The sequence below is a fragment of the Zonotrichia leucophrys genome, chromosome 4 (genome assembly GCF_028769735.1).
Source record: "Zonotrichia leucophrys gambelii isolate GWCS_2022_RI chromosome 4, RI_Zleu_2.0, whole genome shotgun sequence".
Classification (NCBI taxonomy): Eukaryota; Metazoa; Chordata; class Aves; order Passeriformes; family Passerellidae; genus Zonotrichia; species Zonotrichia leucophrys.
In genome coordinates this window covers 39,528,425-39,554,659 of record NC_088173.1, presented here as the reverse complement: position 1 = coordinate 39,554,659, position 26,235 = coordinate 39,528,425, and the positions used below count along the sequence as shown (strand labels likewise).

General features: G+C 38.2%; 1 protein-coding gene across 2 annotated transcripts in view; it reads right to left on the bottom strand.

Moving 5' to 3' along the window:
* ARHGAP10 (Rho GTPase activating protein 10) overlaps positions 1 to 26,235 on the bottom strand; it is a 138,609-nt gene that overhangs the window by 74,174 nt on the left and 38,200 nt on the right. For both annotated transcript variants that reach the window (XR_010439900.1, XM_064711238.1), the window contains exons 2-7: positions 23,437 to 23,532; positions 23,286 to 23,347; positions 11,154 to 11,225; positions 7,804 to 7,905; positions 4,720 to 4,830; positions 2,598 to 2,702 (exon numbers count right to left, since the gene is read on the bottom strand). Coding sequence is in view for 1 of the 2 variants with exons in the window: in XM_064711238.1 (XP_064567308.1) it covers positions 2,598 to 2,702; positions 4,720 to 4,830; positions 7,804 to 7,905; positions 11,154 to 11,225; positions 23,286 to 23,347; positions 23,437 to 23,532 (548 nt within the window). In the remaining variant the exon portion in view is untranslated. The remainder of the gene's footprint in view (positions 1 to 2,597; positions 2,703 to 4,719; positions 4,831 to 7,803; positions 7,906 to 11,153; positions 11,226 to 23,285; positions 23,348 to 23,436; positions 23,533 to 26,235) is intronic.

The following is a 26,235-nucleotide window of genomic DNA, read 5'->3' as shown; positions in this document are numbered from 1 at the left end:
TTTCCTCAGAAAAATATTACTACATATATTGGCTTAATTCATGAGACTCTTACTTGTTGACAGGAAGTAGAGGATATTCTGTGGTAATTGAGGAAAAAAGTGTCAGGAAGGTCATCAACAGTGTATACAGACTGAGACTATATATGCGCCAAATGTTTGGACCACACACAAGCAGAAGCATGCAAAAACAACTTAAAAAAAACTTGGAAGTCCAGTTGATTATTATTCCTGAATGTCATTTATTCCAAAGTCTGCAAGTAGCAGGAAGAAAAATCTTAACAAAAACAACTAGAAAATAACCATGCCACCCACAAATTACATGACAGGACTACACGAAACAACAGAGTAGCTCACACCTAACACAAGAAATTCTTTGGTTTAGTCTGAAAAACACTGATAATTGGTAAATGAGCAAATAAAACCACAACAATCATGGTAATAACTGGTTTTCTTTACATATGCATCTGTCCAAGCTGAAAACACTGAAAAACACTTGAAAGTCTAAGCTGGTACATGTATTTTGAGGAAAGCACATAGTTCCAGATGCATGCTTTATGTGTCTTTTTGCTTTCTGAAAGCACCTTCATTTTTCTGAAAATGTGGCCTCATTTATTTTATCTTTTCCCCGGAACAAGCATACAAGATAGCACAACTTTTGGAAGAATCAGTTTTCTAGAGCTTGGGCTACAAGGCAGGGGTGGGCCTTGAACTTACTTTCACTTGAGAGGAGGAGATGGCAGTGAGAGGAAGGCAGGGTTTGTGGTAGGGTGTGGAGAGGAAATTCATAGGACAATTCTCACAGTAAAGATAACCTGAATGAAAGGAAAGGCAACTACTACAGCCATACTGGCACCTCTTAAATCACTCTCCATATCCATCTAGGCTGTCTGTACTGGATCTTGTATCCTTCAATTTCTAACCCATCAATCCAGTGTTCTGCCAGCAGCTCAGCTGTACCACAGGCAAGCCCCAGCTCATTTTTCCTTTGGGATGTCTTGCTGATCTTCAGCAAGAGGAGAATGTGTCATGTCCTCTCACAATCTTTTCAAATGCCTCCTTCTATTTTCCTTTTACCTTGGATAGTTGTTGAGCCTTGTTCTGCCTTCTCTACCTCTACAGCCTCTATCTGTCCATAAAACTTGAGCTGCAAAGCTCAAGCTCTTCAGAATCTGCTGGGGCATTCAGTCTGCTGCAATTCTGCAATCTGCTGCCATTTAGTCAATTGAAAATGCAGCTGCTGAGATTAGCTTACTTTATGACTGCTCATCACTTCTTCAGATCACTCCTCTGGCTCTTTCCCACCTGTATTCTGAAACCCAGCTCTTCAAAACTGTACCAGAGTTTTCCTCTCATGCTTCAGCTGGCATCAGCTCCCCTCTAAGCTGCTCCTCACTCTGTTAAGCACACAGAAGAAGCAAGTCTGGCCTGACACTTTCCCCACAAGCACTGACTTCTGCAACAAATGTCTGCTTACAAAGTTACCACTAACCAGGTCCCTTTCTCAAACCAAACCACAGCTCAAAAGGAAACCTGACACTTGAACATACGGGAGGAAAATGAAAGGAATGGTATGGTGGCAGGTGAATCACGTCACTATACATTACAGCAGCTGTAATCCTCCCTTCCACCTCCCTGCCAGCCAAGCCATTTCTAAAAACAGACTGTCCTCTCCAAGAAGCAGTTTCTGTGTCTTAATTCCAGATGCCCTCAGAGGTCAACAAAACAAATGCACCACCAGGAACTGATTGCTGGCAGTAAGGTGAGTGATGTGCATCCTACCAAGAGGCCTCTGGCACACCCAAGTTCCTCTGAGCAAGATTTATTCTTCATAAATCTCAAGAAAGCAAACAGACCATCGGACCAGTAACTCTGTCAGTCCCACTGCTTCAGCCTTTACCTTGTTTCCTGCTCTCCCAGTCCAGATCACACTGGGAGATTTGGGATAGGGCACACTAAACTAGTAGTGGTCCCATTTACCTGTCCTTGAAGGAACAGATCATTTTGTCAAATACACCATGGGTGCCAACACCAAGTCTCCTTACACAGTTCTGCACCCCAAACCAACAGGGATGGTCTTGTTTGAAAGGGCTGCTACAAGACAAACTCCACGCTGCTGTGATCAGATGGTTTTCTTCCCTTTTCTTAGTTATGGATAATGTAACCCTACAGGGAAATGACCCTCCACACGACCACCACATACTCAATTCCAAAGTACACCCAAAACACTGAAAACTTCATCTTTCATTACCCATACTCTGAATTATCCAGTGTTTTATGCATTTTTAACAGACTTAATTAATTTTAAATAATCCTTGCATTATTTCTATCTCCGAAAAAAAAAAAAAACCAACTAAAAAAGGAGTGGAGGCCTTTTACTTCATGCTTGTTTTTTCCAGTATTATTAGAACTTACAAAGAACTCACTGGAATTAGTGAGGATTTGTTCAGTGATGTGGTTGGTTATCCAGAAGATGGCACCATATCCCCAAAATTCACAGGCAATGCACTCACATGGAACTCCAAGTGTTGGCAATACAGATACTGCACATGCAGCAACATCAGCAAGTGATTTTACTCACAAAAGTAGACACAACTTACATTTTGTATATTTATCTGCAAGGCCGTTTTGTAATGGTTGAAGTCTTTAGCAAGTTCATATCCCTGGTGATAGAAAGTGAACAAACCCTGAAAAAATGATAGCATCTGAAATAGAAAAAAAAGACTTGTTAGAACAAAAAAAACTTCCATTTTCTTCAATACAATTGCTGCACATAGGCTTTTTTTGAAAGATTACAAAATTATTATTTTAAAATAAATTTCCACTAATGCCTACACTTTATGAGTAATATTTAAATATTAATTATGATTTATGTATACAGACATTTTGGATGGTCCTGTCTCTGGAATTTCACAACTGATCTCTACTTTCCATTTGACCATAGGAAATGTATATCCCATGTTCCCAAACTTTCCTATGTAACTTTTTCCTACAACTGCTCTGATACCAATGATGTCTGGAGCACATATTTGTGCACAAGGAGGTAATGAGCATTCTGTCCTTTCGTCACCATTTCCTTGGTCATTCCTCTCTCTGCTCATGGCCACGTGGAGATGACTGTCCCATCAGTCATCTGGTTTGCTGCAAGAAGGAAGCTTTGTCCATTGCTGCTTTTTGTGCACAGATCTGACCTTCTGTCAGAACCAGCAAGTGACCCACTTAGCATATGCTGGCTTTAGTATTTCAATTTAAAAGAACAAACAAGTTATACTACACTGGAAGTAGCATGAGGTGTAACCCTGTCTAACTCTCCTGTTTAGTTCAGGTTGCTGGAACAAAGCAAGTGAGACATAAAAGAGCAATGAATCTAATAAAAGTCTGAAGTCATATTGCAAATAAAGCATTTTCAACAAATGTAAAAAAACCCATAAATTTTAAGTATTAAGGGCAAAGGAAGTAAGAATTTGGTACAAAGCTTTCTAGTGTAGTGTAAACTTCATGTACAAATTAGGGAAAATACAGCCCCATCCAGACGGAGCTTTCAGAAATGAGAAAGGGACATGTTGCAAGAACATAATTTGAAGATTCATTTTTCTAGTCTGGCTCTGAGGAAACTTCAAACAGTCTGAAACACAATAATCAAATGCAAAACTATTTAGGGTTACAAAAATATTTTTCAAAAAAAGAAAAAGCTAGCATATCTACACTAGAAAAATGCCACACAACCCCTCTTTTCACATCATTTTGCCTTTCTTTAAACAATGCTAATATAATTGCAGCAATTTATTGCCCCTTAAGTATTTTAGCAATTTTTTTCACACAGAAATTATCTCTATTAGAATAGACAGTTCTTAATAACTGCTTAATGACCAGCTATTTTGATTAGGGTCATTTTAAACTTTTCTTTCATTATTATATTAAAGCAGTTGTATCAGAATAAAAGGACAAACTTGGCCCAAAAGCACAGACTTCAGAGCATGAGAGAATGGAAGTTGCTTCTACAATCCATCCTCCATTTATTCTCAGTATTACACTTAACTGTTCTCTTGTTGTTTGATACATTTGTATTTAAAATACCAAGCTACTGCACATTTCAGAAAAATTTCAGAATAAGTTCTTCTCATAGATTTAAGGAAGTCTCATCAGTGCATGGAGCATTGCCACCAAAATCAAATTAAACCCCTTGATTTCTGCACAGATTCAACTGCAAGTGAAATTAAACATATCAGGCTATCCAGGAATGGGCTTCTTACCCAGCAGCACCCTCCTAATTGATTTATATCTGCAATTATTTACTAGCAGGCCTCTAAGCCCAACCTTCATAATTAAAATTAGATTCCTTGCATTAGTCAGCAATTACATTGCATTGGTTAGAAAACTCAAGGCAAGAATCTTGACACCAACACCTTTTTGATTCCTCTGCTCTATCTCACAGTGTGAATTGAGGTTTTTGCAGTACCATAAAAGGTTTCACACATTTTCTGAAAATCAACATCAGTGGGTCCAAATCAGTTCTTATTACTGAGGTAAGGTTTGACATGCTTGGTTAAATTTATCTGCACTAGGAATCTGTACAGCTGTATCTATAACAAGTTAGTTTAAATTCTGTTAAGTCACTCAGTTGGCTGTGTTTTCCAGAAAGCAAAGCTTGGCTTTTGACCAAATGCATTCCTTCTCCATCCCCTATGAAAGGCAGAGTAGGTTGAATTCCCTGATACTCACAGGCTCCACACACTCAAATTTCTTCCGCTCCTGGATCTCCTGCAGCTTGCACACGTACTCGAGGGACAGCTCATAGAAGTGTTTTCTGTTCTGCTCCACTTGGTTATCTGCCTGCACACAGAGCACACCTCATGAAGTTTCACAGACATTGTGCACACAGCTTCAGGCTAACACACACACAGAAGTGGCAAGCAGGTAATTTTCACCATATTTGAAGGATTTCTTACAATATAGATCGTTCATTTACTTTTAAACAGCAGCAGTAATTCTCTTTCACTAGGTAACATATGTTATTTTGAATCATGACGCTAGACTTTTTAGAAAAATTCCAGCAACACCTCTTTAAACTTCTTTTCTAGGGAATCCAACTTTTAACAGCATTGCAAAGGTACCTGCCCAAACAGAGAGTGGGAGCTAAGAGCATCATCCATTAGAAAAGGGAGAAATCATCTCTCCAATCAAATTAACGAAGGAAACATTATTTTTGAAAACTAAAGTGTTGGTGCTGTAAATTTTACCCCATAACCCAAATAACTGTTGTAAAATAGCCAGAATGCTGTTGTACCCATCCCACACCTGTGCTCACTCTCACTGGCAAAAAATGCAATGGAAAAAAGGTCACTTACTGTTACAACACTCCACAAGTTTCCCCAGAGCATCCCGTGTCTAAAAATGCAGCCTTTCTACCTGCAGCTGATATTTAGCACAGCTTTGCAGAAATGCCAACACCATATTGATGTTGAACAGCTACATTTCAGCTAACATCCATCTGCATATAAACATTTCACTTTTCTAGCATCTAGCAATTATTTTATGAATTTATTATTTAAGGTAGATTTAAGATTCATTTAGATTAGTTTTAAAATTTAGTAATAGAAACTGTTATTTTAATAACATTAAAGAAAAGGTTACTCTAAGTAACTAACACTTAGTCTTTGCCCACAAAGATAATACAAAATGCATCTACAGTGAATTACCAAAGTGGAGAAAGGGTTAGGTGAAAGGACAAGACTTACTATCAGACTCTCTTAAATACTGAGCCTACATCCTTCAGGCAGAACAGTGACTGCTGTGCTTTAAGAGGATAAACCAAATTAGCTTTAAGACAGTTTTGCCTTAAGACGTGCTTGGCTTTACTGCTCTGTGCTGGAGAACTCTCAGCAGTTAAAGGGGCATAACCACAAATGCCATTAAATAAATGAAGCCCTGATAAGTATTTCAGTTAACAAACATGTTTCAACAAACCACGCCATTTTAATGCATCCCATAAACTGGGGAATTGTTTGAGTTGTCAGCCTATAAACACAGGAATTGTTTGAGTTGTCAGCTAAACTTCTAATCATATATACATGAAGGGTACAACACCCTATAAAGAGACTCTGAAGTGGATCTTTGAGGACATCTGGCCCACCACACAGTCCAGAATACTTTATCACACCTCTCAGTTTTTTGAAGCATGAGCCTCCCCATGCACCCAGCAAGTTGCATTGCAGTTTGTGTACTACTGAAGGACGACAGAAGTGAGAAACACACCATGCCTCAGTAAAATTGGAGTAATATCCCATCACCAGGAGAGTTAAAAGTTGTGTTTATGTTAAGACACACTCCAAAACATGGCATGTTTTTCATCAAATTTTTGTCAAATTTATCCCTTCACATTTACTCCAGTCAGGAACTGACACAGCTAGACATGAATAAAACTAAATTATATATAATTGCACATATATACATATGCAACTATATACACCTGTTCTCTAAGCTTATGCAAGAAATTGTTTCTTACCTCCTCTAACAACATGCCCTAAGGGCCTTTTTTCTTATACATTTATGCTTCAAAATTAAACACATAAATGTGAGAGCCTGACTGAAGAATTTCAGAATTTTTGCTCATGAAACTTTGAAGGACATTTAAAACAAATCGATTTGCTCATTCTAGATTTCACACATGCTCTAAAGCTTCAGGCTATATTTAGACAGCTTCAAAATGCCTCTTAGAGTCATTATGTATTTTTCCATTAAGGTTAGGTCTCATTTCAGATTTGATATCAAGAACCCATATTTCATCAAGCGATCATAATCAGCCCTTTATCTTTTCGTCTGCGTCAAGTTCTTTGGCAGCTGATCAATTTGACAAAAGTACAGGTCCTGACACATGAGCCATGCCCAATAACTTCACTGGGACAACTCAACTCCCCAAAAGACATTTCTCTACACATTTGAGGGTCTATGTTGCAAGTGCAGCATGATGAAGTGACATCTTAGTGAAACTCAAGAATAGAGAAATTCCAGGGTAACTTTGCCAGTAATATTAACCATTTTTATGAAAAATGGCATAGAATATTTGGGATGGGGTAGAGGGCAGGGACAGGAGTTATCCCTGAGGAAAACATTAAGGTTTTTTATAGTCTAAGCATTAATAATTCTGACATAATTACACTTATCTAGGAAAAAAGTCCTCCTGGCTACAGCAAGTCTCTACAAGATTTCCCAGCAGCCTTTTCACATACTATTTGCTGTTGCCCTAGAAATAAAAACTATTACGAATAAATTGATGATGATAATAAGCCCAGAGGGAACCAGAAGGAATGCCAGGCAAAACAAATTTATCGTTATAAATTGTCAACAAATTTTTTATAGCACTACTCAAAAAAACACCAAAACAAACCTTCAAAATGTGAGAAAAAGCAAAGGCACAAACCCACTTTATTTGGGAATAAAAGTCTTGCTGTCCTCTGCTGTAAGTGTTAGCACAGGACATTCAGTCAATACTCACAATGCAATGCAATTACATGAATGATAAAGCCTTGTAAGAAATTCAGAGTTTTTCACATTGTGTTTGCACTTCCCTCTTCCCTCAATTATACATAAAAAATGACATGACACTCAGTGCTTCATACACACAAAACCTTTGATTCAGAAAATGGTGGAGGAACTAAGTTCAGCAAATACTGATTTTCTCACCAACATTTCCAGATGAGAAAATGGCTTTGTTTTACCACTGAGAATGCTGTTTCTGCATTTGCAGAAGTATATTTACCTATCCCAAAGTCTTCAGCCTGCATTAAAAAAGAGAAGCAACAATACCTCTTGTAATTGTAGCTCTTTCTTCTTAGCTGATAAATTCAAATGTTTTTCTAACAAACTGTAGTTCTTCTCTGTCTCTTTATCAAACTTCTTCTTTTCCTCCTAGATGCAGAAACAAAGTTGCAATCGTGTCAATACAAAAGTGTACTATTTTTCTTCTGTTAAAATACTAGTTCAAAGATAAATACTAGAACAAAGAGAAAAAAAATCATAGCTCCAGAAAGCAGAGAAAAATATGTTCCATCTCATTTTAAAAATGAATTTAAAGGCTAACTTGGAATGAAATCCCATTGCATCATTATGGTGCAGCTTATCACACAGATGCTTACATCTTCTAAGTTAAAAAAGAAAAAAACTGGCTTCTTCTTGATTTATTGCATTTTTCATTACTTTCAGGCATCATCCAGACCACCTTGTTTTTGAATAAAAGGCATTACATTTCAGTTTCACTGAAAAAATAACTTTCTAAAATTGACAAGGGAGAAGTTCCAACAGTTCGAAACCCAAAGGAAATACACCTCTATATTCCATAAGATTTCTTCATTTTAAAGCTATACAACAACCTCAGTGCTGAATTCCTATTTCTACCAGAGTTTTATTGTGCCCATGACAAAAACCCAGAAAAAAGAAAAAAAAAACACCCATAAAACTTAATATCATAGTATCAAAAGAAAAACTCCCACAGACATGTAGGAATATCATTTGCACAATGCAGAACTGTTTCTCTGATCACGAAAAGCAATGTATTAGAAGATGGACAGTCATTAGTTTTTTTAGAAAATCTGAGTTTCTGAATCTAATTTAGTAGAAGATATCATAAAACAAATTGATTCCTCAGTTCCACTGTATTAAAGCAAAAATCAGTATTCATTAATTCAGCCAACCAGTTTTGAAGCTATTTTTAGCATATCTAATTGCAGTTGAAAATAACCTAAAATGAGTAAAATCAAGTATTTAACAACATATTCAAGAACTGGCAGATTTAATCCTCAGAAAGATACTAGTTAAATTAAAATATTTTTCCTCATCTGTAGATTTGAAATCACATTTAAATGTATTCTGACCAAACCCCTGGTTAAACTCTGCAGACATAATTGCTCTTTTTTTCTCCTCTTAACCTTTCATTTTGAACACTCCTATCTGCACCATATTAGAAGAGACACACATTTTTGCTCTCTGAACCATCAGATTCTGAAGATGGCATTACATTAAGGGGCTCTTTAGGATTGCTTCTCAGCAAGGACTTCTACCAGAATTTTTTCCCCCACTCTGACACTCAAAACTTCCTTTAAAAAATGAGTCTTAAAAAATATTTGTTATCAACTTAAAAACATTAACATATGCATATAGTATCAGGGTGATTAGAGATAACATATTAGCAACATGGGGGATTGGGAACAAAGTGAAGGGAAATAGGTGTCTTTGTGTTTATATTAGTAAAATTTCCATTGATGTGGTGAACATTTGAGTGTTCCCAAAAAAAAAACAACAACAACAGAAAAGAGTTCTCTTAACTTCTTAACCGGCAAAATCAGAAACTTCACATACACAGCTTGGGATTAGTGCAGCAACACCTTTCAATAAGGGGTAATTCAAGAAGTGTCTCAGTTTCAGCTCTATGAAGCTCAACTTCCCTCCCCTTCCTTTTCTTCAGCCTAACTCAGACCATTTCATCAGCAAAGAAATGTAATATGCAGAAAAAATCTGAGGCAGCAGATTCAACTTTTATTTTTTAATGGTAGAGCATAAATCTTTCCTAAAGCAAATACTACACAACGTTGCAGATTTATTTCACCACTAGATGCCATAAGTTGGTTTTCAGAGCTAAGCAGAGTTGTATTTCCAATGTCAGTGTTTTGATTATATTGAATAAATATTCAGTTAAGAATATTCCAAAAACTAAGTATTTTTAGAGGGTTTTTATTTAAACACTATACAATTATGTAAGACTTCTATTTAAAGGTTTAAATGATCTTTTTTGACACTATTCTGTTAAAAAGAAGTTTAGATCAGAAATAAAAGCTACAGCTTCACAGAAACAGTATGCAGGGACACAAGGAAAGAAACATCTATCCAAACAAAATGGGAAAAGTAGGCTTTATGAATGTAATTTGTGTTAGAAGCATCAGGAAGAGAATTCTGACTAGGAAATTAGTGAAGATATGAGATAACTTAAAGCATTAGGAGTTCTCACCCCAAAACTAGCAATATTCTTTAACAGCAAAAATACTGCTGAAATAATGCATTCATTACACAGCTGCTTCTATGACAATGAGTTACATTGAGAAAAAATTCTCTCTTTCCCTGGAAGACTGGCTATATTACAGACCAAGTTTTTATTGTGCGTTGGTTGGGTCACCTAATATACTTCTCTCAAGTCCATAAAATTGCACAAAGCTCATTGTACCACCAAACAGAAAGGATTTATGATCCACAGAGCATTTTCAGTTCATGAACACTGAAATCATATGCAGACATGTTAATCATTGCTGCAAAAGTCAAAATGCATAGTCCTCTCAAAAGTGAAACATTGTCTTAAAATCACTAAATATCACTGGTGATGAAGACATGAAATTGTAAAATAAACCATATGCAGGTATTTTGAAAATGTATTGAGTTTTACAACAGAAAACTGTAATAAAATGCTGGTTTCTTTATTTTCTGCTTCTTTTTAATAAGCACTTAAATTTCTCACCCCAAGGAAGGCAGACAGACACAAATTTGTCCTTGTTACTTTTTATCCAAATCTAGTCTGTACTTAATGCATGATTTTCACTTAGCTTTTTTTTTTAATATTCACAACTTAGTGACAATCTTAAAAAAAAAATGACCAAATGCTTTTATCAAAAATACTTTCAATGAGATCTTGTCCTCAGCCTCTTCATCCCTATTATTCCCATGCATACAGAGCCAGTGAGTCATTTATTCAAAACAAAAAAATAAATAAAGGTAATTCTCGCTTGCAGGTGGCAAAAATGTAGTTAAAAGCTTATGGATGAGTGGGCTCCTTTAGGTAGTTAATATTTTTCAGCCCTTGGTTGTGCAACTGCAGGCAAATACAAAGCAGAACAGGGTTACCCATTAGGAAGGGGGGGAAGGCTGTTAGCAGAATTCTTCCTATTCCGGACACAGGAGATAAGGGAGGTGGGGAGAAGGAAGGGAAAGGACACATTCTTCTCTTCTTGACACATTCCATTTATTTCTGAAACAAGTTCTCAAAGTAGAAACAAAAAAAAGTGTGAACAAATGAAGCATAAACAATAGTATGTTTCTGCCAATTACATGTCATTATTAAAATGCAATCCAAGTAGAGAAATAAAACAAACTTATAAAGGAAAAGAGGGACAAACCTTTACAGCTCCTAGCTGCTCTTTCCTAAATCTTTCCAAAGGTTTGATCAGAGTTTCAGTAACACTGAGTGCCTGAAAAAAAAAAAAAAAAGCATGGGTTAGGTTTCTGTAGCCAGCTTGATGAGTCACGTCAGCATCAGCAACAAAAAGTAAAAAGCAAGGAAACTCTGAGGTAAAATACTAGAAGCATGCAAGTTAAAACTTCTAACTAAAAAAAATAAAACACATCAGAGTTCATTCAAGCTTAAAAAATTTCTTAATTCAATCCACTATCAGGAAAATTAAATTAAAACAAATGCAAAAATTTCAGAAATTTCCAGATTGCACCCAAAATTGCAACTGCTTCATTTGTGGCAGTCTTGCAGATCAGGTTGAAGGCCTCAGTGACTGAACACCAGAATGACACAGAGGACAAATGAGCTCCATTTGGGGGATGCAAAGATTTCTGCAACAAGAAGCACTACAGACAACTGTGGAATAGACTAGTGAGTAGCAAACAATAATCTTTTAAGACAGTTAAAGCCACTAGGCATTCATATAAATCTCCAAATATTAACACACTTAAGTATATTAATAAGACCTTAAGCTAAATTATAAAATCAAAAAGGTGCAAAGTCAATAAACAAGAGGTTTATTGAGATGACTGTGTGAGCATCCACCAGTGCATTTACAATATAAAGTCTCATGGCCATTGCAAAAAGAAAAAAAGGAGGACAAAATATTCCATCATAAGACAGAAAACTGCAGCTTATTAAAAATTCACATGAAATTTCCCTGAAGACGGAGCAGGGTTCCATTTGGTGCAAACATGACTTCTAATTTTAAAAATATTTGAAATTTCAGGAAAAGCTGGTACTTCTTGAACACAGCAGCAGCAGCATGGAAAAGATGGCAAGAGCATTGCAGGTAGAGCAGACCTTTGGTCTGTTCTAAGGCAGACCCACAGAACAAATCATGCCCAGCACTGGGCTCAGCACAGCCGCTGGGCTGGGAGGCCAAGAGTTCAGGCAGAGCTCCCTGGAATCCCCCTAACATACAACAGAAACCTTTCTCTCTCTTTCCTTCCCTTTGCCCTCCCTTTAGAGCGAAAATCTTCAGATAAAACATCACAGGCTTACACCGGCCTTCTGGAACACTTCAGAAAATCCTTATCATGAAACACACAGGGATGTACCCGAGATCTGGCACAACACAAATCTGAGCTGCTCCCGCCCATCCCTGCAGCCATGAGGGATTACTGTGGGAGCCAGGCTGCCAATTCACTGTAACCACAGCAACCCACACTGGGTCTGCAGGGCCAGCACAGCACACCAACCTGCAGCTGACTGGAAACCCAAAGGGCTGGCAAGTCTGGGCCAAACTGGCGCGGCACAGTCACCCACATAGCAGCTACATCCTAACTTCAGAGCATGTTTTCTCAGCACAGAACTTCCCTCTGCATCCAGCTCCTGACTTTGCCAAAACCATTTTAAAGCACCCTTCAGTGCACCCTTGGGAGCAACAGGAAAAGAACTCTGAAGTCAGAGTGGAGAGCCTGGAAACCCCACAATCAGTCCTTCTGTACTGGAAAACTTTAAGTTGTTCTCTGTTCTAACAAAGTGAAGGAGAAAACTCCTCGGAAGAAAACTCAGAGAGGACGGCACAATATTCCACGAGGTAGAGCACCACACTTCCTGGAATAATTTGAAAGCATTTAAAGGTAACAACTGAACACTCACATGGTTAGAGGGTTAAAAATAATTAACAAATGACAAGTTGCTTATTAGATGTTTGAACATTTACACAAGAAAGTGTAAGGTTAACACGCATTGAATGTATGCTGAACACAAAGTCCAAATCAAAGAAAACCATAGCACCTTGATGTAACAAAGGAAAAATACAAAATAAAGGAAAATATATACATAAAAGGCTGTGTTTCATACAACAGCAGGGCTGTAAATCACTTGTCCTGCTACTCCTGTGCAGTATTAACCATGGGAACCACTACAGGAATTTGTTTGAAGCAGAAAATAATCTTTAAATCAAAATGGGATGTTCTCTTCAGCAACTGCCAACAAGCAGATTCCACTGCTGCCAGTGGGATGATATGCCAGTAATTCTTTCATTAAAAGAAAAACAAGCTTCCCCTCCTTCCAAAAATGACATTTCTCATTTTGGACAACTTAGACTTTTGTTAACAGATGTATCCCCAAGTGCCTGCCATGAAGGTACTTTATGATTTGTCACCCCCTTTGCTTTCTGTGCCTGGGTTAAATAACAGGACTCTCGATTACTTCTGGGTGGAGTGAGGTTTTGCAGAGCTTTGGTCATTCTCACAGAGCTTCATACCAGGCCATATATAAGAATACAAGACTGGTAAATTCAACAGTGAATTACAGAGATGTTCTTCTGACTGACCAAGCTCATAATTAAAATACCTCCAATACAAGATTAAATAGAGACTCATTCCTGCTGTTTTCCAGTACACAGAATCCAGTGCTTGTCATGAAAAATTACAAAAAAGATGTATTATTATTTATAGAAAGAAATTATTTTCACTGCTATTCATTCTTAGCTTATTTATAACTCAGAAACTTAACTCTTTTTTTAAAACTGTAGATAAAAAATCATCAAACAAGCAAGGGATTACCTAAATATATTTGCAATTATCACTTGTACTTTTCTTCAGAACTAGAATCATGTTAAAATGGAAAAGTTCCAGCAAAAGTTAAACTAGGCATTTAAGTTGATTAATATGAAACTAGATGATCCTTCCTTTTTCAACTTCTGTCTTGACTCTTACATTCATTTTCATCCCTCTTCTTCTCTAATCCTGACAGATTATGACAGAAATGTACTATTTGAAATAACATTTTAATATCCATTTTTTTACACCTCTCATCTATCCAAACCTACATGAAACAAATATATACTCAATTATATCTGGCAGGCAAACTGTGGCACACAAGTCATAAGTGAACCAACCTAACAAGGTCGTGTCTCAGGTAACAGAATTTTAACCAGCTTTGTGAATGTCAGAGCCTCAGGAATGCCCAGAAATGTTTAACCCAATGTGCGCACATGTCCCGGGCAGACAGTCCCAGACTGCTCAGGCTAGTCCTGCTCTGCTTGCAGCACATACAGAAAGGTCAAAGAATTAACTGAACTTGAACATAAACCTGGCAACAGCGGCAATAAAGTCACCAGTGCCATCAGTACCTCAAAAGATCACTCTATCTATCCAACATTTCCCACATCCTGAAGCACGCTGTCAGCTTTGTGTATATCTATTTCAGATGCCTTTACAGAACTCCACTTGCTCAGCAGAGAAGTTGTACAGATCATAGATTAGGGGGCCCCAACCTCTCTTTCCAACTGCAGCCCTCAAAGGTGCAGGTAAATCCATTAGCAAGCTCATTCACAGCTGCTGGATACTTCCTCAGTCAGGTCAGCGAGACCCAACAGGTCACTGAGCAGTCCGTGGCACTCCACAAGATGACTCCATTTAGACTGTCACTTCTTCCCTTCCCAGAAAAGGTGGGAGTACAAGTGCTTAAGGACAAATTGCTTCCACCAACACCTCCTCCTAAGCACTGTAACCTGACGGAGAAGATCAGGCACCAGCATTCAGTGCTCCTCTTGCTTTCCCCTGCAGCAGGCAGGAGCAGGTTCTCTTAAGTTCCCACTCCCTTTCCAGGCGCAACCAGGTTTACACTGCAGAGGAGGAAGGCTGCTTGTAGGCAGCCTGTAAAGGAGTAGCAACCCACAAGAGCTCTACTCAAAGTGCAGTGGCTAAAAAGGTTAAACCAACCTAAGTTAATCAAAGTTTGTTATTAGACAAATGCAGCACTGGCCTCCCAGCCTTCATCCTAAAAATGTCCTTAGAGCTCAGCCTTTACTGGAAGCACTGGAAATTGCACACTGCTCATCAACAACTCTGGTGGTGAGGCAAATACATATCCTGACTCTGCTCCAGTCTGAATTGATGCATTCTCCCATTAAAAAAAAAAAAGGTTTAGTGAGAAAAAAGAAAAATTAAGCCATAAACATACACCTTCCTGCAGCCTGCAATGCAACACAGGAACACTGAGTTCCCAATTCCACCTCAGAAACTGGAATGCAGATTGGATGCCTTGCATAAAGGAGGGGGTTTAGTTTCTGAGCATACCAACTGGACAGATTTATTTGTAGTCAGGGGCAGGATTGTTGATTGTCCCTCAACAAAGCTATGAGAGAGGCCAACATGTCAGTAAGGCAAAGCCCATGAAACTGAGCAAGTGTCAATGAAACCAGATCTGGGAAGGAAGCTTTGCCTTAGTGAGTGCAACAGAGAAGGCAGAAAGGAAGACATATCTAGCAGTGACTCAATAACAAAATAGTTGACACTGCTGCTAGATAAAGAAGCTCACTTTCCAATAAAGATATTTACCACTACAGCTGCTCTTCTATTTACAGAGGATATGGTTGTGTTTTCCCTAAGATAATGCACCATTCAGCCTAATTAAAAAAATAAAAAGCCAATTCTGATACCTCCAATGCTGGAAGAGAGAGAAATATATAAAGAATGTTATTTTCTCCAAAAAGCCTTCCTACTTCATATAGTGATTTGCTACTGAAATTTCTCAAAGCATTAAGACCTACGCCTGAAACCCTGTACTATTAAAATTTGCAGATACAATTCCACTACTGAAAACATCAGATGTTATTTGCAAAGTCTGAATCTCCATTCTTTCTTTTCCCACGAGAATATGATTTGCTCTTACAGTTACACATGCCCCCAGTTAGCTGCACAGCCAACCCCTCTGCCAGCCCTTCAGACAGAGGTGTCTCTCTATAACCACATCCCAGCACTGGTTTTGCATTTGGAACACTGATGACTGCAGACAGTGCAAACTACCCCCAAGGCTCATTAATTTGTTTTCAAATCAAGTTTTCTTCTAATAAACATGTCTGGATTTTCTCCCTGCTCTAGAGCTTTCCCTGTAGCTTTATGATATCAGATACTGAAAGGGCCTCAGGCACACATTGGGAATACAGACATAGGAGTTTTTTGGTTTTTAGAAGGCTTTCAGTACATAGACTAAAGGATTTTAAGAAGCTCTCATAGCACATTAATACTTTGTATCTTTGCATGAGTGCAGAAGCTATAAAAAAGAAGTGACACCCATTGTTGTGGATTCCTTTGCTGTGGAGGAAACCATCTGGTAACAAGAGAGCCATGGGGACCAGTGATACACCTCACCTAGAGACAACATATTTTGTTGAAGCACCAGGAGGCATCTGTACCAAAACACATCACCTCCCTCTTAGGTGTTCCAGAGAAATACCCCTCGGGGTTTGGCAGGAAGACAAGAAGTTTCTCAAACTGTTCCAAGGGGAATTTCCTGGACCATTGAGCCACTGCCTCACAAGCCTCAATACAGGCAGAATCCTGCGCTCTGCACTTCCTAATTCCTTCACAAGCAGCAGCCTTGCTTTACAGGAAATACAACAGCTGGAATCATGAGTTCACCCTTCTACAGAAAAGCCATTTCCTGCTCACCTCCTGGAAGTTCATGACTCACCTTAAGGACAGATAACTAAAAGGGCCTCCTCTGCTGTGCTGTGCCCTACTCTGAAATGTTGCCCTCATTGAATCTCTTGTCATGAAACTGCTGGCCTCTAAAATCAGATTGGTATCATAAGGAAACAGTACACAATTTCCTTTTTTTAAAAAAAGGTAATTAAATAGACAGTGATTTTTACTAAAGATTATTTACTGAAAGCTATTTAATAGTCCTGTCTTCTGAGGAAGTTTATTCTTATGCAATACATTCCACTATAAAGAGAAAAATACTACAAAGCCATAATCGTAACAAACGAGAAAACAAAATAAAGAGAAACAGACTTTCACACACTGCAACAAATCAGCTTTCCCCATCTGCAGTGAAGGAAAGCTGGGGATAACTCCTCTAAGAAAGACCTTCTAATAGCGAACTGCAACACACCAGAACATGGTCTGGTTTTCATACCATAGACCTTGTATGTCCTGACCAAGAAAAAAGGCTGCTCAGAAAAGAAAAATGCATAATTCCCATTTTCTTGATGCATGGCAAAGCTCATCACTGAGCAAAAAGATGCCTCTGAAAGTCAAGGAGTCCAGCAGCAAACAATGGCATCAGTATTCAGTCAAGAATGAATTGCTCAATTGTCAGCGCTTTCCTCCAGAAGAAACAGTGCTGTTATTAACAACCAGCAAAATCCAAACTGGTGACAGCTTTACAATGCAAATTCCAAACGTTTCCCAATGATGAACTAACAGAATGAAAATTCTCTAGTGAATGATGCTGATGCATGTGAGACCACAGAGTTATCTGGAAGAGGAAACCAGTGGTAACAGCACTTGTCAGCTGTGTTCACTCAGAGGTGGGAGGAACACACCCAGATCTGGTTTTGAACTTATTTTTTCTATTGTACAGGCAAGTCATCTTTGGTTTATAGACTGATGTGGGCAAGTTCATATGTAACCCACAAAACTATTTCAGAAGACTGTACATGACATTCAAAACCCAACAAATAAATGAAACATTCAATGTCGGAAGCCACCAAATCAGAGTCAGATGTGGCTGAAATACTCATCGTTCTACCTTCATGTTCCGTATTCTGATAATTACAGGATTGTCATCTGGTCTCATGCCCAGCAGAGGAAAAGGGGAGGCTGGGCAATGAGATATGGCAGCAGTTCTTCTCCTTGTTTATAAAACTGGAAAATGTTTTATTAAATTAGAAAAATTGCACAGAAAAGAAAAGACTGTAGATGCTGCAATTAAGGTACTCAAATACTGTTCCAGAGACATGCTGTTTCATCTGTGCCTCCCTATCTGCATCTGAAATATTCAATGTACTGTTGGCAGCCTAATTTTTCAGAAGCGGTCAACAATTATGTCCTTTCCATTGTCTTGGCAGATATATTTAGCAGTTTGCACTGCCAGCAGACTTAAAAGCATCTGAACATATGGAGTACTACCTAATGCCTTGAACTCCTGTTGAACAGATCTTGAATGCATCACACATCTAAGACTACTGAGTACTTTCTTACTCCAGATCAGTGAGTCAACTGATTGCTCCTTCACACAGATTTCTTCAGATTACTGTCAAGAGAGGTTAAGATTTACAAACCCTTAAATACTGCATGAAGAGTGCCAAAGAAAAGATTAGAAAAATTAATACCACCATCTTCACAGCAGAGTCAGCTGCTGAATTGGATCCAGACACAAAAGTCACTGGACAAAAGGTAACAGAGTTAGCTATTCAGAACACTGTGTGTTAAGTGAGCACTTCACCTGTGAAATAAATACTCATGCACTCCCATATCTTAAGAGGGAGTTTAAGTAAGAATAAATAAGTAAATGTACATATGTGTACAGATTACTTAAAGTATATCTTTAAACTTTGGAGTGTATACCTTTGAATGTTTACAATGTCTTTTAACTTGTGAAAGCACAACTTGAAAAACCCTCTCCCCCCTTTTTTTTTTTTAAGAAGAAATAAAAGAAAGACTAAAGAGCGATTTCACAGTGATATCTCTTTAAAAATCCATAGAGAAACCATTTCTTGTGCTCCTGATATATGCCAGGAATAACTCTGCTTTTCAGAGATGCTAATCTGGATTTGATTCTGCCAAGCTGGCAAAACTGACAAAGAATACAAATGAATTTTTTCAGAGGCCAAAATTGCAAAGATACCCATGGCAAAAGAACAAGCCCTTTTTTTGCTAAGAAAAAAAATTAAAAGGAGGAAAACGACTTTAAAATATAGCTGCATAGTACCTTTCCTCTTAGGACATCTGAAGGGATAGAAGTGTGTGAAAAATGTAGCAGGAAACAGAAGAGAACGTATCAAAGTAAAACAACTTATTTATATTGCCTTGGGAAATCACAGGGAATAGAAGGTGAATATAATTGTATCAGAAATCCTATACAAAGAGAAATGTAATGGAGTGAAAAGAAAATAGATGAGTGTGCAGAGGCAAAATTAGAAAGAAGGTAAAAACCATTTTATTTGGCAGCAGCCAAAAAAAAAAAAAAACAAACGCCTAAGGAGAAGAGGTTCTTCATATGTATCTGAAAAGAGAGACAAAGGAAGCTATAAAACCATTATTGAACTGAAATGAGTGTCAAATCAATGATGGTGTATAAGACAACAGATTTTAATTATCTCCAGAAGTCAAAAAACCCTCAGTTAAATTAACACAAACTATCCAACGAAGGGGGAAAACAGGCCTTAAGGGGAGTAAGCACTCCTTAAGAGCCATTAGAGGTATTCCTGCATTACACAACAGAAGTATTAACTGCATTCAAGTCAGGAGGGGCTTTGCTTCAGAACAGTTTAGGAAGTTAGCAGAGCAAACTAAAGGGATAGGCAAACAAGGTCCCAAAGGATGGCAGAAGAGCAAATATAGCAGCAGCTTAAAAGCAAGAAGAGGAGGAGGAAGCAGTAATTCTAACATAAAAGATAGAAGGTCTAAACAGTGTAATGAAATTGAACAAGGAAAAATATAGATGTAAAACACCACTTAGAAAGGGTAACCATAAAAATACTACTATGAAGGAAAATTAATCAGTTTTATTCCATGACTGCTGCAGAAAACTTCTCAAAAATTTCCCAGCTTAACTTGTAGTAAAGGAGACTCAGTGTGAACATGAGGTGAAAGAAATGAAAACTAAATAGCAGAATAAAGAGAAATCCATGTTCCTGTAACTCTTTTGAGAACAGGTTAGAGCAGCTCTTGACAAGAATCATGTGAACTCCAGAAGCAGATAAACTCCAAGAAGGACAGAGGAACTCCAAGGAGGGAAAGCACTCAAAGCCAGCACACCAAGCTGACCACAGCAGCAGTGCCAAGCACTGCCAAGATAACTGAGGGAACAATACAAGAGCTATCACATTTGGTTATGACTTAGCAAGACTGGAATCAACAGGGAAAACTAATTAGGGACAAGCTGGTTGTTTAGGAGTAGCTGGGAGGGAGAAAGGGAGGTGTGAAGGAAAGGTCCAGCAAGCACAGTGTAACCAGGTAACACTTCTCTGCTCACCACCACAGCTCAAATGGGGGCAGACAGTGAACCTGCTGTTCTCAGTCCCTCACAAGAATCAAAGCTCCCTTCTGCTGCCAGGAAAGTGGGGCTGGGAGGGAGGGTTTGGTGCTCTCCCTGGCAACCAGGGGAACAGCTGGGCACTGAGACAGAGCATCAGAGCATCACCAAGCTGGGCCTTGCTCAGCCCACCTTTTCCTACCACCTTGCCAAGTTCCCTGTCCTCCCTGAACATCCACAGCACTTCTGCAGTGCCAAGGCAGCAGAACCTAAATCCTACAACTCCGTTCATCCTCAACACCTACAAATAATTTCCAGAATATTCTCAGGGACAAAGTGATCTATTTCTGCCCTGGGGAGTATCATCAAGCTACAGTGCTACGGAAAGATGTAATTTGGTTTTTTATTGACCACTCTGTAATAATTTCAGTGAAATGTTTGGATTATTGCCAACTTCCCTTTTCATATGCAACTAAATCCTTTGACACCTGGAATATAATTTCACCTCTGAAAAAGATGGGAGAAATGGTAAAACCATGAAGTGCAAGATCCCATCTGAATGAAATAATATCCACCAAATAAGCATGCACCAGATAAATTTACCTTTCTGGTCATCATTCATTGTAAACACTGACAGCAAGTTTTATGGACTCTGGATTCACTACAATTTCAGAAAACCATGAGAAGAGGAGATGATGAGCATTTACTTTGAGTCTAGAATGTATTTTAAGTGCAAATTTGTTCCATTTACAATGCGGTTCTGAAAAAAATAACCCTTTTCTCAAGTATCTAAAAAACCAAAATGCACAGCAGTGTCTGAAATGCCTTTTGTCCATTTTGTATGATTTCTTTAATATAATTTTATGGGCCTGAAATTTGCCTATCTGTTTAAGTATACATTGGCACTGAAGACAGCAGTCCAAAATCCTCTGGTCATCTTCAAAATAGTAAGGGGTGAAATGCTTAATAATGAGCATTCTTAACAAAGACTGAGTGCTTTTGAAAAAAAATGCTGCTATATACTTTGCATCTTAATAGAAAGTCTTTGGATCCCTGACCTGATTCCAAACATCTGTGAATGCAACATGTCCTAATATTCTCCACGGGAGTATCTCTAGAGCTCATGCCACTGTTAAAATATCCACTGAGAAGTCAAGAAAGAAAAAAAAAAAATAGTCAGAGGAGCAGATGCTGGAAATTATCTTTTCCAGTCACCACACAATCATTTTCTCAGAGACTTATGGCCATTGTTACATAAGCTCACTCCAGAAATGATATATAACATTTGCTAGGCTACAGATGAAATAAAAAGGCCACGCATCTGGTAACTCAGATTTGAGTTTCCATTTGGTAATAAATATTTTCCCCATTACAATTTATACTCCCTGTTTTTCATCAGTCACAGTTCTAACAAAACTGCATTTCATCCTTTTCCTATCAAGAAACTGACACAAGTTAGCTTTCAGTATGATAGCACCTTCTGTGTAAGCATGGGCAGCATACCAAAAAAGTAAGTTAATACAGTTTCATGGCATTCAGTTTGAACAATGGAAATGTTTTACAATCCAGACAGACAGCACTGGATTCTGCACAGCCTGCTGTGGTGGTGATCTATCCCTGCTGAAGAGCTGTTGATACAGTCACTGAAATGTGCCATGGAATTGTTAAGTCATCCCTCAAAAGCCTGACATCAAAATAATGTGGCAGCTCATTAAGTATTTTTCATTATAAAACTTCCTAAAGATTTTCATTAATTAGATTTGTGCAATTCAATAAAATAAAGTACAGTTATGGATGACAGGAAAAAGCAGAGTAAAGACTATACTGTAGAATTATGAAAAGCAAAAGAAGTACTGAAACGTACTTGAGCCAATCTCTACAATTATGCAAAACATCTCAAAATACTGAAAAAGTGTCTCTCCTACGCAAAGACAGTTTTTAGGAAAGTGTGAAGAACCACACTGACCCTAATTCAGACCCGAATGTAGTTCCAGAACAGCTTACCAGAACAGAACACACCACTTACAAGGAACCATGACTATTACTGGGATTGGGACTGGAAAGAGAAACATGGAAAAAAAGAATTTTTCACAAGTTCTTTTTATCACTTATCTACATATTCCTGCACTGCAGGCACAGCTTCTGGCAGAAGGGAACAGGGAAGACAGCAGATTAGTCTCAGCTTCCTCTCAGTGATGCCAAGGGATCACTGATTTCCAGGAAGGCAAAGATATAATCACATGTCAAATACCAAGAAATGCAATTGCTATCATGTCAGATCTAAGCTCATGTCCCAGATGGAGAGTCTGGCCTGACTCAGAAGAAAACTGGGTACACAGCAGCTGCTCTATGAATCACTGCTCTGAAACAAAAGCTGGGCACGCAGCTGCTGAGAAGAACCAGAAAGAAACCACCCAGAAGGAAACCCCCATCTTCTGAAAAGTCAGGAAAGCCAGGTAGCAAGGTGTTTGGCAGAGCTCTCAGCCCCTGCTCTGTGTGCAGCCAACGTGAGCCATAATTCACTAATTACACCCCAAGCAACCACAGGCAACAGAATGAAGAACAGAGAACTTTTAAACAACAGAGCAACTGTCTGCAGCTCCAATCTCTCACTATGAAGCTCAAATAGAAGGTAAAGGTTTCTAAGTCTGCTACTTCATAAATACAACAGATTACATCCCAGATCCACATAAGCATTGAAGCCAGAGCTACACAGATCCTGGATCCAAAGCTGGCCAATTGCCAAAACTTGAGTATCTCCTGCTGCAGCATTAACTCTTTCATTTTGCTTTTTACTGGAAATGGTAAACAAAGTTATGGTGGTTTTCCCATTCATTCCAGCCATAATTAACCTGGGCATGACTTTTTTAAACCAACTCATATTTATCCATCCCTACCATACAGATTTCTTCTTCAATGAGAAGGTGTTGTCTGCACTCTAGACTACAGAACCAGAGGCTGCACAATGAGAGCTCCCACTGTTAAGTCAGTGATACTAACAAAGCAATGAAAGCAATTTCACCTAATGTTGATCTCTTTGCTATGTGCACAGCTTTTTAAATCTTTAATTGCAACTCACCAAAATTTCTCTTTGATCTTCAAGATTTTTTAAAAAGTTTGAAAACTCATGAAGTGATGCATCTGTAATATAAAATAATACAAAGAAAGTTTAATCATGTTGCAGGATGGCATTGACAAAATACAGCCACTCATAGTCACTTCTTACCTACCTATGTATCTTTCATCATCAGTCTCTGCATCACCAATGAATTCAAATTTAAAGTCTCTCAGAGAATGGGCAAATTTTCTCTGGGCTGCTGAAAGGTCTGCAAGAAAAAGAGCACAGGTTGAAGGGTAAGCAGTCATTTTATGTAGGCCAGAAGATCTTTCTATGCCTAGAATAACCAACTTTTCCAAGAAACTCTTAACACAAGTCTGCCTAAGGACATTACAGTACATCCAGTGTTGCCTAACCCTCTTCTGATAAGGCATTTGTCACACAGATTTCTTTATGGAAAGCTACATAGTAGGAAGCGCATGCGATCATGTGTATAGTGTTATATCTACCCTTACAGTTCACTTCAATTTAGGGCACATGAAAACAAATCTGTAATTAAAGAAGTTAAGGGCACACCACTAAGTTGTACCAGTTGTCTTGCTCTGCTAACCTAAATTCAATCCTATATTCATCAGTACAAATACACATCTTGGAATTTTCTATGTACTATATATATATAACTCTGCTAGTGAAACCTTAATACATAAATATACATAAACCAAATACAATAGAATTTTTGCACTTGAACTAGAAATTCCATGGAGTTAAACTCTGCCAAAAGTTAAGTTAATTGCACAGCATTAAAATTAATTTTATATAATAACTGTTTTGCAATAGCTATAAAACATTTCCAGCAACCCAAATTTAACCCATTAACATTTGACAATTTCAGGTCAGAGGCTGCACTCTTGCACTTCTCAGGAAGTAATCAGACTCCATATTCAGTCACAATATCACCATGATAAACCCTCCCTGAAATTCATAAAGCTGTAAATAAACAGTGTGCACACACTTTTTTGTTGTACTGACATGTGCAGGTTGGGAATGTCACAAGTTCTGGAAGGATTCAATTGTTCAGGAGGGAAAAAGAAAAGGATGCATGTCCTGGTACCCTCTACCCAATAGTGAGAGTTTTACTCACATTTTTGTAGTCAGCCAAAGTTAAAGACAATTTAAAGTACTTAGTTAATCTATAATCTTTTTCTTATCACATGCAGTTCTGAAGGGTTAAGAAGAACTCTTTTAACAGGTCAGCTAAGCATTTTGCTCTTTAATATTAACAGGCACTAAAAGATTACCAGCCTGGTCTTTTTTGTTCTAGTTTTAGGAGGGAGGTAATTTGTTTTGGGTTTTTTTCTTTTAGTTAGGTTTTTTTGTTTTGTTTTACCAACAACAAATTAAAAAATCACCTAATTTTATTACCAGTCCTGCATCCAACACATCATGTACTTTATCACATGTCACTGAACTGGAAGTTCAGTTCAACCACTTAAAAGGTTAAGTCAAATATTCTACAAACAGCAAAACAGTCTAAAATGAAAAAAAAAAAAAGCTTTTTAATCCCTTTCCTTTCTTTTCACCCATTTCTCATTAGCCCTCTCCCTGCCCATTGTGTAAGAGAGCTGCTCCCTCCTAAACCTGTGCATGTACCCTCCAACACATGAAGTAGCAGGATGCTGCATGGGGTTGAAATAACAAGGATAAGAAGGTTGAAGGAAGCAGTAACCTAACTCCCCTGTGAAAGGAAACATGGGTGTTTTAATTCAAATATCTCGTGGGCTCAGCAGCTGTTCATAAAGCCAACAGTGAAAGAAACAAGTTCTGTTGACTGTGAAAGTCTTAAATATGGAAAATAACAAGGTTCTTAACCATCTAATGTTACACTTATTTGTGAGCCAGGTCACAGCACAAGGCTGAAAAGAATTTATTTATGGGAGACTGGTTCCAACAACACTCACTCTCCCAAACTTATTAAATTTCCTTGAATCCAATAATCCCCTCCCAAAGCCCTGTCACATGAGAGTCAGCCCCACACTAGAGGAAGAAATTGTTTATTATGTTTCTCCTACTTGTAGAGGTGAAGCATTCAAATCATGTTGAGCAAGGTACATGCTCAGAGACTCATGCAGCACCACACACCCACAAAACCCCCATTTCCCTTCATGGACTGAACAGGTACAATATTTATGGGCCTTTCTAGAGTGCATCAAACTTCCACCTCTCTTGTGACAGTGACAGCAAACAAAACTTATGGCCACACCCAGACTCTGTCAGTGCAAAGTCCAACATCAACAATCAGCTTGAGAATGGGCTGAATTAAAACACACTGCTTCTCACAGGATCAGAAAGCCACATTCCTGTATTTCTCATTACTGAACCTGCTCAGGGATTGGAAATTACTGACCCAAGGACTGACTATGTTGTTGGAAGCAGTAACCTTTTCACACATCAAAGCTATATTAGCAGAGTTCCTCATTAAAATCATGAAGATACATTAAATTTTTGCAACATATTTCCACAGATAATTTCTGAAATGCTTAAGAACCATTACAGTAAATTTTGGAAACCATCGGTGAGTGGGAGGGACTTGGGGATTTGGGTCACAGAATAACAGTCTGATGGGTCAAGAGAAGCTGCAGATACCTGACTATTGAATCAACACCTGAAAGAAAACAAGAAGAGATTTTCTGGATTTTAAGAACTTGGCACTTTCAACAAAACAAGTCACTGGAGCAAAATCAAAACCTTCTCAGAAGGTCAGAGCAAGAATACTGATTTCTTTTTTGCTAAGGCACAGGAAAACTTAGGATGGTGGCTGGAGACAAACAACAACAACAAAAAACCACATAGCTTTGTGGTGGATTTTCTTGCCACCTTAAAAACCACAGCCACAGTGAGATACCAGAGACCACTTGAAGTCAAACCTTCCACTGTGGGACAAGCAACATCAAACTGCTCCGACAAATTCCAA